At 32.1% G+C, this 18,100-nt stretch overlaps 1 protein-coding gene across 1 annotated transcript; it reads left to right on the top strand.

The window, feature by feature from the left end:
* Window positions 1-1,754: 1,754 nt before the first annotated feature.
* Window positions 1,755-18,065, top strand: LOC106051612 (protein AATF-like). Its single transcript, XM_056044100.1, has 14 exons — window positions 1,755-2,189; window positions 4,313-4,453; window positions 4,817-4,844; window positions 5,661-5,866; window positions 13,961-14,035; window positions 14,273-14,404; window positions 14,687-14,771; window positions 15,553-15,780; window positions 16,172-16,280; window positions 16,576-16,722; window positions 16,823-16,962; window positions 17,080-17,160; window positions 17,360-17,431; window positions 17,941-18,065. Exons 1-14 carry the CDS (start codon window positions 2,096-2,098, stop codon window positions 18,029-18,031), a joined length of 1,629 nt encoding a protein of 542 aa, XP_055900075.1. The 5' UTR covers window positions 1,755-2,095; the 3' UTR covers window positions 18,032-18,065.
* The last annotated feature ends 35 nt before the right edge of the window (window positions 18,066-18,100 follow it).

Genomic DNA, 18,100 nt, shown 5'->3' with positions numbered 1-18,100 from the left:
TTCTCGTGAAATAAAAAATAAATATATATTTTGCTTGTTTAAATATAATATTACATGCCTTAACATTGAATAGAGAAAATATACTACTACTTTTACTATGTACATATCGTTAAATGTTTTTAATCTGTACAAAAGTAATATAGGCTTAGCCCTAGGCTGTAAACCAGAAAAGAGTGGTTTACTTGTGGTGAACAATTACATGAGAACAAATTAGGGACATGTTATTTTAAAACGCGAGTGTAGTAGGTCTACACGCACGAGCACATTTTACACGCTCTAAGTTCAAAAAAGAATGGGGCGTAACCACACAAAACCAGCAACTTTTCGACCCGTATTATCTTTCCCTGATAACATTTATCGTCATATCTAGGCCTAAAAAATATAATGACATAAAATCGCGCGCTCTCTCTCTCTTATAACCTTGACTAAAGGTGACGAGTATAATAAATCTATATATAGTATATACTAGTATATAGTATGTGAAACAATGTTCAATGTGTGTGTATATAGATTATACACGATTCAAAGGGGGAAAAAACGAAACTAGTGATTGGCTCATCCATTGTCTTCCGAGACAGAAGGAGCCACACAGTATTCTAAATAGTTCTGATCGTGTTCATTCTGAATCAGCGTCTAGAGCACAAGCTTGTTCTTTTTTTATCAGATCTTACAAACAGATGGTCTTTCCATCATCTGCCCTATAGATCGCAAGGTCTGAAAGGGGAACTTCACTCTTTTTATACTTGAATTCTATACAAACAATTTTCAGCCTTTGATTGATGATTTAAAAAAAAAAAATTAGACTGCTGTTACAAATTGCTCATAATGTTGATTCGATTTAATATAACAACAAAACAAATGAATTCAAAATTATTTACCTTAGTAGCCTACCAAGACCATTCGCCACGGGCATTTATTTTTTTTTTTTATTAAACAAATAACTCTTTTTAAAAGTTAAGATTTCAATATCGTACCGGCGGCTCTGGTGTTTATTTGGATCCATTTATTACTACAATTTGATCGCTCCCCATCAGGGGGACACGACAATTCGTTCACTGACATTTCGTTTACCGACAAATCGTTCACGACTTTTCGTTCACGCGATTATTCGTTCACCAGACAATTCGTTCACCCGACAATTCGTTCACGCGACTATTCGTTCACTGACATTTCGATCACCGACAAATTGTTCACGACTTTTCGTTCACGCGATCACCCTATCAGGAAATCCTGAATTCATTCTTCTTCTTATGTTATATAATACAGACGTTACTTAAAAATAGAAGATGATTAAGTCCTACGCGACATGCATGTTAACCAATGACTTAAATATTGGTGTAATGAACCATAAGTTGGGTGGCTGCCTGGTCGTGCGTTATGCGCGCTGTCGTTCGGTCTTCTGAATGGTCCCGGCCTCATACCCTGCCCATCCCCCGTCGTCCTGCGGGAGGTTTGGGCTGTAATGTAAATTATTTTTAACTATGAAGGTACATCCGAAATATGTAAAAAAAAAAAAAAACAATAAGGTCAAAATATTTTAATTTCTTAAGTAAGCTATGGTGGTGAACTTTGTCAAAGGCCATTGTGTCCAATATGTGATGCTGGTGAGTGATGCTGGTCTCTAGTTACCTGGATCAGATTTTTCTCCTCTTTTTATATAGGAGAGTTACATTAGCCTCTTTCTGGTCCCTCTGTTCTCTACCTTGATAAAGTGATGCCTGAAAAAGTAGCCTAATTTGAATATTTCTGTGTGTAAAAAGAAAAAAATCTATTCCAAGGTGAACAAAATGCCACGATAAAGACTTTCAAGTACATACAGGCCAAATCAGCCACATGTGTACTTTAGAAAAGTCAATATAGGCATAGATACGATATTCATCATAAAATATCCATTATCTTTCACAATGGACCATAAAAAAGATGGCAAAAAAATATTTTTTTAAACTTCCGGTTAAAAGAAAATACTAAAATAGACTTTAACACATGTTTTGTATGATCTAGAGATTCTAGAGTGTAGATCTATTCTATAATCTAATCTCTGAAATTAAATATAGATTAGGTCTAGTTATATAAAATAGATCTAGAATTTAGTAAAATGTCGAAAATTAAAAGTTCGTTATTTGATGAAATTTTTAAATTGCAAAGTTCTGCTCCCGAAGTTGACATCGATCCCGAAGATCCCATCGATGGTATGAAAATGAATTTAGAAATCTATGAATCATTTTTTTTTTTCATTATTAGATTTAGTATTATAATCTAAATTTAGAAATTTAATAATATTGCTTCATTTAAAATTTAAGACGAATTCAGTGTAATAATCATGTAGGATTAGATTGACTCTAGAGTCTAGCTAGATCTGTCAACTTAGACTTAGTCTTAGTCTTAGTACTCTAGTCTTAGTTAACTTTAAACTTACACTTACAAATCTTGTCACATAAAATTTTAATTATTAATTTTTTCAAAGTATTTTAAGTCTTAGAGTCACAGTAGAGTCTAAGTCATTCTAAACTCTAAGTGACTCTAGATCTATATAATATAGTGACAATTATGGGCCACTATAATATTGCACTATCCATTCAATCCATTGTGACTATTGACTATTGGCTAGGTAGGTCATAGACATAGTCATAGTGTGTGTCACTGTGTTAGTGTGTACTGTAGTCATAGACATAGGGCATGATGGTAGGGCCAGAAAGGGCTATGCCTGGCTATGAATGATGGCCATGGTATATAAATATATATAGATCTATATCATAATTAAATTATCATTATAAATATTTTTCTTTTTATATTCAATCATACAATAATGATTGAATAATGACTCTAGTAGATCTATGTGACGGTAACTATACTCACTGACTAGTCTATGACTTGGAAGGCCAATAATAGAATGTGCATGCTCTGTTCGGTTTGAGCTTTGGGACTCCTCAACTCAAGAAAACATTAAGAAACTGGAAGAGACACAAAATAGAGCAGTGAGATTCATAACAAACCAATATTCACATTTGACTAGAGTAACACCTTTAGTAAAATCACTAAATTTAGAAAGCCTTCAGGATAGAAGACTCAAAATAAAAGTAGCAATTATACATAAAACATTGAACCATAATCTTCAAATACAAAATTTAATAAAATACTTAGAAAGACACAAAGATAAAGGACATCCCTCGTTGAACTCGTTCCATATGCTAGGACAAATTTGTACAAATGCTCCTTCTTCCCCAGTGCTATTTATAAACGAGCATGGAATGTGATGCCTGAGCTAGCCAGGAAAACCAGTGACTTGGCAGAATTTAGGTCATTGGTTAATATGCATGATAAAATGCATGATGCCTAGGATGTAATCATCATTTTTTTAAAGTAACATCTGTATTATATAAGTCTATAAGAGAGAGTTAGAGTGTCTAGAAATAGTCTAGATATATTAATCTAGATCTAGACTATACTTAAGTTTAATTAAGGTCTATATAATAATAATAGTGTAGAGACCTACATTGATTTATATCTTTATTAAATATAAAATATAATATTAGGAATAATAGCTTATAGTAAAGTTATAATAGATCTATGTATAAAATTTAATAATAATTCTATAATTATCATCTATAGTAGATCTAGAATTTAATCTAGTCACCGTGATAGTGTCTATTCTAGATTTAGATCTATGTTTCATGTGAGTAAAATTGTGAGTATTATGTCAAGAATATTCTAGATGTAATATTGTGTTGATAGAGTCTATAGTCTAGATCTGTAGGCCCATAGGTCTACCTTGACCTCTACTGGTTATGAATTAGATCTACATAATGATCTATCCTACGAAATTGGATTGAATTCAACATTACAAATGTCGATAACAGTAATAATAGTGTTTGTTTACATGTGATGTAATGTTGTATGAGAGTCAGTTCCCTTAGTGGAATTTTTTATTTAAATTGCTTTTATATAGAATCTAGTGGCTAGATGCTTACAGTTACAGCTTGCACAGTGCGCTATGGACCAGCCCATTCCCTGCTGCCCCTAGGAAAAGGTTTCTGTACCTTTAGCCAGTTTAGGCATGCAGTAAACAAAACTCTGCTCGAGTCGGGCTTTGAACTCTAGCTTTCTTGTTAGGTAGCCAAGCAGTTTGTCCTCCCAGCCTTTATGTCACGGCATGTGCAATTAAATTTTTTATTTAAACTTGTGCATATCAGCTCATTGGGATAATATGATCTTGATTTAAAATGGAATGTAAGTTTGAACTACTAGCTTCTGATTTACTTAAAGTTGATTAAAACAATGGAATGGCTTTGTAAACTATTTGTATTTCTGTTAGGTTTCAAAGCTAAGCTTGCAGACAGCCTTGATGAGACTGAGACACTTGGATCAACAGCATTAAGAAAACAAGCTGCTCTTATAGCTGATGATCCAAAATACAAAGGGAAAAGAACATCTAGAAATGAACTCTATTCTGATGGTAAGTGTGCACAATTATCAAGTAGTTTAATTTGTATGCACTCACTGCAAAAAGGAAAAAAAAAGTATTACGATGATTCAGAATATTTATCACTGTGGATTTAAACTTTTAGTTTTAGTCTCTGTAAAGGTTGTGGACATGTTTAAAGATTGAATATGAAAATGGTGATGGGAATTAATGGAAATTATGAAAACAATTTATTAATAGCAGTGAGCTTCCATGCTACAAATAAAATGAAAAATATTATTATTATGATTTTTGATATATATTTGGATTAACTATTAATGAAACTATCATTTAGTTAAAATTAGATAAAATAGCAAAATTAAAAGCTTGTTTGTTTTTGCTTTTTTGTTTTTTTAGAAGAAGAATTTCAACAAGAAGATTCCAGGTTAGTGAGTAAATAATAATTGTTTGGGACTATCTCTGTTTCTAAAAATTGACTGTAGGGCAGGTCTTAGCCCTCTGCAACCTATGCAGCTGCATTGGACCCCGCTCTAATTCTAGGTGTAACTTATTAAATTAAATCATTTAAACTTATTATTACAGGGTTCCAGCAGCCTCTGATTTTCCAGGAACTTCTGGAAATCTGAAATTGCAAAATATACAAAGAAGTCATGAAAATCTACTGAAAACTCTTTAAAATCTCCTGAAAAATAGACAAATTTGTCTTTTGGGGTTTCATTCAATATGGATAACGCCATTAAAAAAAAGAAGTGAATTTTCAGCTTTCATTTAATAAAAATATAATAAAGCAAATTTTAACCAAAACAGGAAGTTCCAGTACTTTATTTCCTTTAATAGTCACTGGCATATAAGTATAGATCTAAATCTATTTTGATCTCAATCAAATCAATCAATATTTTGCTAGTCGATAGTAGCCTAAATCCAAAAGACAGATCTCAATGTTTATCGTCTTTTTGTTGGGAAACTATTATCTACTATAGATGACAAGTAAAGTTAATGTGGCCTGATTTTGTACTTAATAAAGTGCAAAGACGAATTTATTTTCTGATACAAAATCTTTATTTTCACTTAATATCCTTATCCTTGCACAGACTGGGCCCCGCACAATCTGTTTCTTATAGGGCCCCGCAATCTGTAGGGCGGTCCCGATTGACTGACAAAGAACTGCAATATTTCTGATCTTTATAATGACCTAAATTTTGTGACTTGTTTTTTTTTTTTTCATAATTTTCAATTTCAGTATTGAGAATGGCAATGAATCAAACAGTGAAGAAGCCAGTGACAATTCAGATTACTTTGAGGCTGGTGATAATGAAAGCTTAAATGAAGATGATGATGGTGGTGATGCTGGTGGTGATGAAGAGGATGATGATGAAAGTGAGGATATGGATGATAAAAATGGAACAGAAGAAGAATCTGGTGCAGACAGTGATGAAGAAAAGGAAGGTACTTCATTCTTTAGTTCACTATATTTATAACAATAATGTGGCCAATATTTAAAAAACAAAGTAAAGTTCCTGTTCAGACCTTGTGATCTTTAGGGTAGATGATGTAAAGGTCATCTGTTGCTGTGGCCTATGGTTAACGAGGGTGTCATGTGGCCAGCACAAGTCCAACCGCTTTACTTTTCCCCAACTAATGTCAGGTACCTATTAGAGCTGGTTGGACTCAGAGGCACCTGAATATCCCTGAAATAAAAAATCCCAGTCTTCAGCTGGATTCGAACCCCAGTTCAGAAGTCAAGCACTTTAACGCTCAGCCACCGCTTCCCCCAATGTGCCATAAAACAAAATAATATTTATTTCCCTACCCACAGAGAGCACATTTTACTTTCCATAAAAAATTTAGAGCAAAAGTAAGCCACACCAGACCCATCCTACCAATGCATTGTGTGCAGTCAGCTTTTCAAAGTGCAGTTTGGACTTAAAGACCAACTGAAGAGGTTTTGGGGTCAGATGCGGAAACCGGTGTAATACTTTTTTTTAGTTTCATAATGCTTAAAGAAACATATATACGAAATATTAGACATATATTCTTTGTAATTATTTAGATATAAGCAATTTAATATGCGTTTTAGGGACTATTAAATTTCACAATCTCGAAGCCATTCGAGATCAGTATTTCCCAGACAACCAAGGTCGATGACGTAGTTTAAGGGAAATCATGTCAAATTTTTCAGTTTATGGCTTAGCGTATTTCCCCTATTCCTTTTTACAGGAATGCTAGTTTCTGAAAACAAAGGCGACTAAAACACACCAGTTTATAAAATGTGGATGTTAGAGTTGGGGAAATTAGGTCAAATCACGCAATTTATGGCTTTGCATGTTAGATCTACTATTTGTTGGCTTATTCTTGATCTAGTCAAGCGAACAGCGTTTCAGCCCACGCAGTACCGCGCGCCTCAGTTCACATGTTTCGTTTTAGCCAAGTTACGCAATTTATGGCTTATGTTACTGCTTCAGGCTTATTCTAGTTCTACATCTACTGCTTTTGATCAAGAGCTAGATCTTCTTTTCTCAGATCATTAATGATGTATGAAGTAGACCTAAATTTAATTAGATGAAGTCTAGATCTAGTAATAGTAGTATTGGATATTTAGAGATTAGACCTATCTATATAGATCTATCTAGACTGATCCGATCGAGGTGCTGGGCCTAGATCTAGAAAAACAAAGTTTAAAATTATATACTCTATCTATACACTTAATAGTGATTATTAACCTATAGGGTTAGGGCCTAAATAGGCCAAATATGGGAAAAAAACAACATTAATTACAATGTTGAGCTCATTCAATGTAGTTATTGTAGTACACGATTATATTTAGTTTGAATCTAGAATCTAGAGTCACAACATCGTACAACTCTAGCAAATAGCTTTAACCTTAACCTAGACTTAAAAGTTAAAGGTATTCTGATTTAGATCTACTAGATCTAAATTTCTAAAAACTAATCTATAAGACAAAAATTAGCCCTAGATCTACCAATTCTATATTATTATTAATATACGAAATATGGATTTTGTTACACTCTTACTTAAATAGTTCTATAAATCTATATGTAAAAATTGAATTTTCATATACCTCACGAATAGAATCATTAGATAGTTAAGTTAGCAAGTTAATCTGTAACTGTAACAAAGTTTTAAATTGTGTTTAGACTATAAATAGAAGAGATTATCCAACTGCAAAAGGAGTTGTTGTTTTTTTCTTTTCTCTGGGAAGTGAAAAATAAATTGTAGTATCAATATAATATTCAGTAATGCATATAGGCTACTGTTGTTGTAGTTATGCAACTCATTTTATTAAATTTTAGTAACCCAATTATTGCCAGTTAATCACTGAATATATATATATTTTATTGTTATTAAAAAATGCAGAGCTATTCATAATTTAAAGTGTTAAATAAATAAGGCTGGCAGTCGAGTCGAAAGATTAATGAGGAATGCAGTATTTTCCATGGCTACGCAGCCCTAGCTGGTGGTCAATTTAAATGTTCTTTACGACGTCTACGTCTTCCCTCGGCAGTGGATTTTCTTTTGGCCTCTAATATCTATTCCACCTTGCAATTTCTAATAAATAGCATCATTCGAAGAATGAGATCCGACTCTTATTTTTTATAAATGTAACCCCTTTACAGATCAAGTCATCATTGCAATGGACATTCAAATCTGCAATAACATAGAAATGATCAAAATTTGAATACGTTTCGAAACGCAGAAAGTTGTGTGGTTTGCGCTCCGAACTGTCTTCTCTGTGGTCTCAGGTTCAAACATTGACCACTGCCATTAACTAACATCCTGATGGAGTTTTGGGCTATGACATAATAATATTAAATCCTGATTCGAAGCTTTTACTAAAATAATGTTGTGTGTATAATGAAGAACTCTATTAAAATGTGATTTTTTATTTACATTTATTGGTATTTATTATATATAAAATAAAATTGTAGAATGTTTCTGTGATTGGTTTCACAATCTATAGAAACAGGGAATATTAACTCTTCTTGTATTTCCAAAATGATGAAAGATCCATCTAGTAAACTTGTCTGTATGCCACATGTCATAAGTTTTCTGTAAAATAGATTTTTTAAAATTTGTTTATTAACATTTATACTTAATTATGTATACTTTGTATACATATATATAGAACTAGTGGTTATATATATATATATTATATGTTATACTGATTATCTGATCTAACATTAACATCTAACTCTTATTGTTCTTAATAATAATAAATTACTCTACTCTAGGTCTAGGCAATCTAATATATTTCAGACCAGGACCGGTCTTAAGCCACTGCAACTTATGCGGTCGCAGTGGACCCTGCACTTTCATAGGCCCCACGCTAATTCTAGGTGTAATTGTTAAATTGCAATATATATATATATCGGTATATATAAAACCTGGAAATCACCAAATTCTAGTTTAGAATACATGCAGGAACTATGTAATCAGATTACTACACTTAAAGAGACAAATAAAAATGCAGTTTTTTGGATTATGGGTGATTTCAACCTACCTGATATAAATTGGAAAACACTAACCATAGATAAACACCAAAACCTTAAGGACATAAATGAGCTTTTCATAGAAACTTTACACAACCTAAGTTTAGATCAAATCATTAAAAAGCCAACTAGATTAAACAACACATTAGATCTCTTCTTAACCAACAGACCTGGATTAGTAGTTGATTATGAAATTATCCCTGGTCTATCAGACCATGAGATCATAAAAATACACAGTCAGATAAAAGCAGTAGCCAATACAAAACCCAAAAGAAAAATCTTACTCTGGAATAAATGTAACCTGACACAACTACACCAAGCTGCACTAAACTTTCAACAAACATTCTTATTAGAAAAAGACATTAACCAACCAGTCGATGACCTCTGGAATTTCATTAAAAACCATCTTAAAAGCATTATAGAAAATCATATACCAACTAAATACACATCAAACAAAATAAATAAATGCTGGTTTAATAATAGACTAAAGAAGCTTTGTAAACAGAAGGAAAACCTCTATAGAAAATTTAAAGAAACTAATGCAGAAAGAGTTTACAAAAAGTATATAAAAATTAAACACTTAACCCAAAAAGTAAGCAGACAGCTGCAGAGTGAATACATAAACAATGTAATATCTAAAGATAACAACAAAAACCTATGGTCATACATTAAGTCTAAGAAAATGGAAACAACAGGCGTAGCGCCATTAAAAGATGAACATAACATAATACATAATGATAATGAAACTAAAGCAAACATTCTAAACAAATACTTTGCATCAGCATTCTCAGCCCCAGGAGACAAAGACATATTACTGAATTTGAACCAAGTAGACAACATAGAAGATATAGTAGTACAAGAAAATGGAATTCAAAAACTATTAGCCAACACCAAACCAAATAAAGCATCTGGACCTGATGGTATTCCAGCTAGATTACTCAAAGAACTAAGTAATGAGCTAGCCCCAGTGTTCAAAATACTCTTTCAGGCTTCACTTAACCAGGGCAGAGTACCAAAGGACTGGAAAGAAGCTAATGTCACCCCCCTATTTAAAAAAGGAGAAAAATCTGACCCAGGAACTACAGACCAGTATCACTTACCAGCATCACATGTAAAATCCTAGAACACATAATATGTAGCAACATCATAAACCACTTAGACAAACATAATGTCCTCACACCATACCAACATGGCTTTAGGAAATATAGATCATGTGAAACACAACTAATAGGATTAATTGATGATTTTTCAAAAGGTTTAGATAATAGTGAACAAATAGATGCTATCTTACTAGATTTTTCTAAGGCTTTTGACAAAGTTCACCACCATAGTTTGCTTAAAAAATTAAAATATTTCGGCATTAATGGTCCACTGCATCAGTGGATTAAAGACTTTCTGATAGGGAGAGAACAAACTGTTATAATAAATGGCTCTAAATCAACACCGATAACAGTAAACTCAGGTGTACCTCAAGGTACAGTCTTGGGTCCACTACTATTTTTAAATTACATAAATGATTTACCAAATTGCATTAGTTCAGGAACAAAAGTCAGATTATTTGCAGACGATTGCATAATATATAGAACAATAAAAACAACACAAGACACAGATATTTTACAAAGAGAATTAGATGAATTACAGAAATGGGAATCAAATTGGAGCATGTCTTTCCACCCAGAAAAATGTCAGTTGTTAAGAGTAACAAAAAAACTAAAACAAATTAATTCCACTTATCTTATTCATGGCAAACCAGTATCACAGACTAAAAATGCAAAATACCTAGGTGTTATAATAAATGAAAAACTATCATGGAATCCACATATTGATGAAACTACAAAAAAATCAAACAAAGCATTAGGATTTATTAAAAGAAATTTCTATAAATCAAATAAGAACATAAAACTAAAATGTTACTTAACCTTGGTTAGGCCAATAATAGAATATGCATCCTCCGTTTGGGACCCCTCAACTCAAGAAAACATTAAGAAACTGGAACAGACACAAAATAGAGCAGTGAGATTCATAACAAACGAATATTCACATTTGACTAGAGTAACACCTTTAGTAAAATCACTAAATTTAGAAAGCCTTCAGGACAGAAGGCTCAAAAGTAAAGTAGCAATCATACATAAAACACTGAACCATAATCTTCAAATACAAAAACAAAATTTAATAAAATACTCTGAAAGACACAAAGATAAAGGCACATTCCTCGTCCCATATGCTAGGACAAATTTGTACAAATACTCCTTCTTCCCTAGTGCTATTAGAGCATGGAATGGGTTGTCTGAGCTAGCCACGAAAACCAGTGACTTGGCAGAATTTAAGTCATTGGTTAATATGCATGACTAAATGCATGACGCGTAGGATGTAATCATCTTCTTTTTTGAAGTAACGTCTGTATTATATAAGAAGATAAGATAAATCTCATGAAAGGTCATAAAAATCTCCTGAAAAATAGACAAATTGTCAATTGTGGGTGTCATTCATTCCGGAAAACGCTAATCCTACGCGCGATAAAAGGCATTGTCAGCTTTCATGTAATAAAATGTAATAATCAGGCAAATTTTCACTTTAATCGGAAGTTTCCATATTATACTTTATTTACTTTAATAGTGACTGGCATATTAATATGCCATAGGTTGCAAAGTTAGTAAAGTAAAGTTAATTTGATCGTAATCTTGTACTTAGTAAAGATTGAATAAAATTCAAAGTCAATTTTTTTTAAAATACAAAAGCTTAATTTCCACTTATTATCCTTATTCCCACCCAGACTAGGCCCTGCGCAATCAGTTTCACATAAGGCCCCGCAATCATTAGGACCGGCCCTGTTTAAGTTTAAGACTTAAAGACAAGTCACATGTGTTTAGTATAGATCTGTATTTAATATTACCAATATAAATGATGACTTATTATTTTTTAGATCTAAAGTCTAGTCTTATTAATAAGTATAGTAAGGGCTAGTAAAGGGCTATATTAGAATTAGATCTTTTATAAATATATTCTAGATATAGATTTAAATTTAGCTTAGGCTTTAGGTTTAGACCTTGACTAATATAATATTATATTTATTTATATCTATGAATAATCTTTATGCTAGGACACTACTCACTAGGTCTTACTATTAGTACTATTACATAGATATACAAATTCAAGCATTAAAAAATGTTGGCGACTGGGCTTAGACTTAACATAGATAGAGGCTAGTCTAGATTACTCTAGATCTACTTAAATCTACTAGTTTATAAACTATTACTCTAGTGTCTCTAGTATAAGTATTAAACTCTAAAAGTATTACTACAAGCCAAAGTCAAGTATTATTATTATAAATATAAACTAGATCTAGTGAGTGACTAGTAAAAGTGTTAGAAGACCTAGCTAGAATTAGAGATAGATAGATCTATCCATTTAGTTTTGTTATAATAAAAATTATAATAGACTTATACTTTTAGTATACTAGTATAGTTTATGATTATAATTTATAGTAGATCTAGAATTTACTATCTACTAGTATATCTATCTAGATCTAGTCATAAGTGACTCAGCACTGACTGTCTAGTAGTAGACGTAGTAGTAGTCTAGTCTTATCTATCAATAATAATTATATTAATTAAATAGTCTGCTCTATAATATATTTTGAAAAAGTAGAAGAGTTATCTTCAGGGCATTTTGGTGCATCCCATGATAAGTATCATTTAAAATTGTTTGACAGCTAGATTTAGATAAGTATATCATCTGAATCGCTATCAATAACGTATCCAGCCATGTCTATTTTTATTTACATTTTCTCAGTCCATTACAATACGTCACTTCCGGTTTCGGCCATTGAAGCTGATTTTCAAATCTCGTTATTTTTTCACTTTCAAATTACTTTTTCTAATATAAATACGCTTTTCTAAAATCTCAAAATTTTAGGAACTAACTTTGATGCTATCTACTGTCTGAATCAATCGCTATCTCAATTTAGAAAAAAACCTCTTCAGTTGGTCTTTAATAGCCATCTTCATGTTCATTGGAAATGAGATTATGATTGTCTTCAACCACAAAGGTGGAGGAATATAAGGCATTGTGAAGAAAGAATACTTTTGTGCCAAGCCTAAATAAAAAAACAAATTGTTGCTAACTCAAAACTCAAGTCTGTGCATCTTTCAAAATTAGCTTTTAGTAGCCATCTTTTGTCCTCATCAGTTTTCTGTGCTATTTAAACTAGTAATGTTATAAGAAAATTAAGAAAAGCATTTAGCTCTCATTGGGAACTTGCATTGTTTGATAGGAAAGTCTACATATGCTGCACATTTATGTTAATGCTAACTATACAGGTAACAACTTGTCAACTAATCAAAATTTCTTTGAACTTTTCAGCTATGCCATAAAAAAATGAGGCTAGGGCTAATTAAAACTTTGCAAATGAAGATTCAAAACTAAATAACAAAACTTATTGCAATAAATTTTCATATTTCTAAAATTAATGTCATAGTTTCCAAGGTATTAGTGTTAAATCATAGTGATACCCTAACATTGGACATCCATTTTAGGTGTAGGCCAGTTCACAAAAGTATCTACTGGCCTACCTAAATGTCAGCATTTAAGCCTTACTGAGTTTTGTGCAAGTGTTGCATGTATTAATACTTAGCAGGCATCTGACTGATTGGTGTCCTAAGAGTTGGCTACGTGTACTAAAGTGAACAATAGTTAATTTCAGGCTTTAAGGAGAAAAAAATACAATAATCTGAAAATTGGTTTAAAATTTTAAATTTTAATAAGATTTTTAAAAGAAACATTTATCAAACCTACATTATCACTTATCTCCAATAAAAAAAATAGTTTTAAAAACTCTAATTATAAATCATTTTACATTGAAAGATCAACTCAAAATGGTTCTATGTCATTTGATTGTCAGATAACTTATTTGAAACTTATAACACACATGAATCCAGTAAACTAGGATATATTACAACCTTAGTGCTATACTAATAATTGTTTCATTTATCTAGGATCAGATTTCAAACATTTTCTATTCTTCTTTTTATAGAAGCTGCTGTTGCCATTGTGCCACAAACAAAATCTGATGACAGAGAAAAAGGACATGCTGTTTCTTTTCAGTTAGGTACTCACTGATATTTTTTGTTTGAATGGTGTCTTAGAAACTAGAGCTTCCAGTTTGAATTAGATCATTTTGGTTTAAATGTTTTGTCTCTGTATCTTTTATAAAATGACATCTTACTTAATATTGCTATTCCCAGTCTGATAAATTTATAAAAATTTTTTGGTGGTAGAGGTTTATACAATAGTTAAAGTTTGTTTGTTTTTTCTTTAAACTTTTTCCTATCATTATTTTGCACAGGTATTTGGGATGATCTTATTAAAGGTAGAATTGCACTTCAGAAAATGGTGGCTGCCTGCAATCGTCTCCCTCTGCCAGAAACATGGCCTGATTTCAACAAGGACAGTAGTTTCAGAACTGAAGCTAACAATGGTAAACATTTTCAGATTTTGTAGCACAAGATCACCTGAGCAGATTTTAAACAAAAATGAATAATTCACTTATAATTAAAAAAAATCTTTATTATACTTGAGGATGTCTTGACTAAATAAAATAATATACCTACCTAACACTGGAAATGGTCAATATTTGGGAAGAGGCTTGACATGTTGGTTGCAAATTAATTTTAATTTTTTATTTTTTTTTGCTGAGATATATTTAAAAAAAAAAGTATGTATTAAAATATAAAACAATTTCATTTTTGTATTTGTGTAGTTCACAGTTCAGTCAGGAAACTCATGTCAGCATTGCTAGAGTTACAGGCTTTACTTTTGACTAACCAAGATACATTGGCTAAAAAGTAAGAGGAAATATTTAGCACTAATTTATTTTATTATTTTATAGTAGTAATGAAAAAAAAAAATGGTGGCAATTAGAACACACACACAACTGTTCAGATTGTTGACATTAGTAAAAACAAATAATTTTTAAATAAATGTCATCCCTACACCACTGTCTCATTGCTAGCCACAGAAAGTTTAATGACAGGGTGTGGTAGAGTGTGAGTTCCACTGAAGCCTGAGATTTTGAACTTCAAGATTTTTAGGTTCATCCAACTCTAATGGGGGGTACCTGACATTCATTGGGGGGAGTAAAAGCAGTTGGCCGTTGTGTTCTCCAGCTTGACACCCTTGTTACAAATGTCATCCTATACTCACAAGTTGAGCTGTTATTTGAAAAGCTCTTATGAGATTTACTGAATTAGCCAAGAAGACAAACAACATTTAAATTCAAGTTCACATGGGGTATAAATAGTGTAGGACATTGTAATCATTTTTTTTTCAAGGAAAATAAGATTGACAAAGTAAGGTGACACAGCGTATTCATAAACTGTGATCCACTAGCATCGGGTGAACACAGCTTCACTGACCCTGTTGAACTTATGATTTTAATAGTGAACACATTTTTCACAGTGACTTCCTACCCATTATAGTCTAAAACTTATTATGATTGTCAATATCATTTTTTGTAAATGTTCAGCTTTTGTTTGTACTATGTGTTTAGTGTAATGTGTGATTGTCATTATGAATTTTGAAATGTATCATTGAGTTTTAATGACATATTTTGCTTTCTGTTACAAGTAAAAGTATACCAGGAGATTCTGATGAGGAGATAACTAGTGAATCAGAGACAGAGGACAGTGGAACTACTAAACCCAAGAATGAAGATGATGATAATGTGGAAGAAAATATGGATATAGATGTTGTTCCTAAAGATGGGAAAAGGGAGAAAAAACAGAAAAGAAAGTTAAATGTTGAAGAGATGGAGGAAATTATTTCCAAACATCACAAAGATTTCCAGTCTGTTAGGTAACAGAGCATTGGCTAAGTGAATTTATTTGTGTTTCAGTCAGTTTTTATTGTTGAAGACTTACGTTCTTTTGAATTTCAAATTTTCTGAAGATCCCAGGGGGAAAAAATCTTATTTAACTCACAAAAATATATAGCAATGTAGGTAAATGATGCGTGGCAGTAACACTGTATATTATTAATATTTCTTTCCTAAGTAGTCCTTTTTATTTCCTCGATGAGTTAAGGTTAGAGGCACAATGCTGACCAAGTAGGAACAAATGAAGTTTTGACTATGATACCTATGTCAGCTCCAGACTAACAAAGACATGTCACTCTTCTTTGTTCTTCTTATAGTTTTATTTTTGTATGTTTTTATTCTTATCATTATTTTAGAACTTGTTTCCAACAGAAATAATACACTGTCAAAATGGGATGAAAAGACCAGATTGGCGTCTGGGAAAATCAAAGCCAAAAACTTTGCTGCTTTTGAGATGTCTGTCTTGAAACAAATAGAGCAGGTACTTGTCTCATTAGTTACTGTTTGGTCTAGTTTAGCTCAGCATTAATGTACTTAGTTTTGAGTCTCAGTTGTAGATGATGAATACTGTATTTGTAATAAACTATTTGACCACTAAATAAAAATATTATGCTGGATCTTTTTATCCTGTGCCTATATGTCTTAAGCTGTGTTTTTGTTTAATAAATGGAAGAAAAGCATGAGCACTATTAATATTATAAAAACAACAAAAATTAATTACAATAATCTTGTTCAACATGTTCCATTTCTTCATCAAACTGTATTGTATAATTAAGGTTCTTGCTAACAGAGAGAGGTTGGTGAAACGTCTACACCAGCAGCGTTCATTATACAAAATTCTTGGCCAACAAGAACAAGTCAATGAGGTGAAAACTAAAGATGAGGCAGAAGTAGAAGATTGGGATGATGAGCAAGACATAGAGGTATCCATGTTGTGGAGTGTTTCTCTAAAGCTAAATAACTGATATTAGATGAAATAACTTGTTCTATGGATTGAAATCTTTGATACACTTACCTTCCCAGTTAAAGTTAAAACACAAAAATAAACAAGAGTTGGCCTTGAACACAGAGATTGTAGATGACTGTGATTTTTATCATGTTTGCTTGAGGGACTTGATTGAAATGAAACAAAATGAGGAAACTGATCCAGTCACTGCTAGCAAGTAAGTTAAAGACTCCATTATTTTAAATGTCTACATCACTCTGATGAACTAAGACATGCCTCCAACACTCCATTAAATAAGTAGCTCAACTATTTGCTGTATGTTTTTTCTGTGCAGACAATGGCTAGAAATTCAGCGGTTAAGAAACAAACAGAAAAGAAAAGTCGACACAAAGGCCAGCAAGGGGAGAAAAATCAGGTAACAGTAGTATGTTAGAAAGAAGGCAAAACATTCTAAATATAGCCATTAGATCAATAAAGATATATAACATTTTTTGCGGTACATTTCAATTGAGTAAGTGTTACCTACTTTAAGGTTTGTTTTAAACTGTACAGTGTCTCGTTTTTTAAGGATTTATTTTGCTGTTTACTTTTAAAAACTGATTTTGTACTTGTAGGTATAATGTCAAGGAGAAACTGAAAAATTTTATGACTCCCTTTGACAAGTCTTTATGGTCTGATGAACAAAAGTAAGTGAAGTCCTTTGTGTTGTTTTAGTTGCACTAGTCACTTTGTTTTGTATTAACTACAGGCAGATGTTTGTAAAACATTGATGCACTGACAAAATTTGTGTCTTCTTTATTCTCATTGTTATGTTGGAGTGTTCAGATGACTAGACCAATACATGAGATGAACTGCGCAGTAGTTTCCAAATCAGGGAGCTCTCCATATAGTTTTCTTTCTATTGGGGTGATTTGGGGCCAATGTCTTATACAGGCCTCTTGGTAAAGAGAGCAGTTTTTGGAGGATGTTGTCGGCATTCTCTGGTGATACTCCACATGGGCAGATTTCACAGGTTCCAATTTTGAGCTTCCGGTACATGTGTTAAAATTTGTGTGATTTTACAATTTTTCAACAAAAATGTCTAAAAGTGTAAAAGTGACCAAAAAAACCTACTGTTATGCACATGTCAAATTGCTATTTATATATGATGTGACTTGAAAATTATCTTATTTTTGTTATTTTTCTTTCTTTCTAGGGATGACTTGTTTAAATCTCTTTTTGGAGGACACAGCAGCCAGACTACAACTCAAGTTCAACAAGATGTTACATTTAACATTGGTCTTTAACTGCATTTTAAATTACATGAATGCTGAAACCCAATATTGGAGTTTGTTTTATGTTACATCAACTCAAAG

The sequence above is a fragment of the Biomphalaria glabrata genome, chromosome 10, assembly GCF_947242115.1.
Source record: "Biomphalaria glabrata chromosome 10, xgBioGlab47.1, whole genome shotgun sequence".
Taxonomy (NCBI): Eukaryota; Metazoa; Mollusca; class Gastropoda; family Planorbidae; genus Biomphalaria; species Biomphalaria glabrata.
The sequence above is the reverse complement of the archived record's forward strand: the minus strand, read 5'-3'. Positions and strand labels throughout refer to the sequence as shown.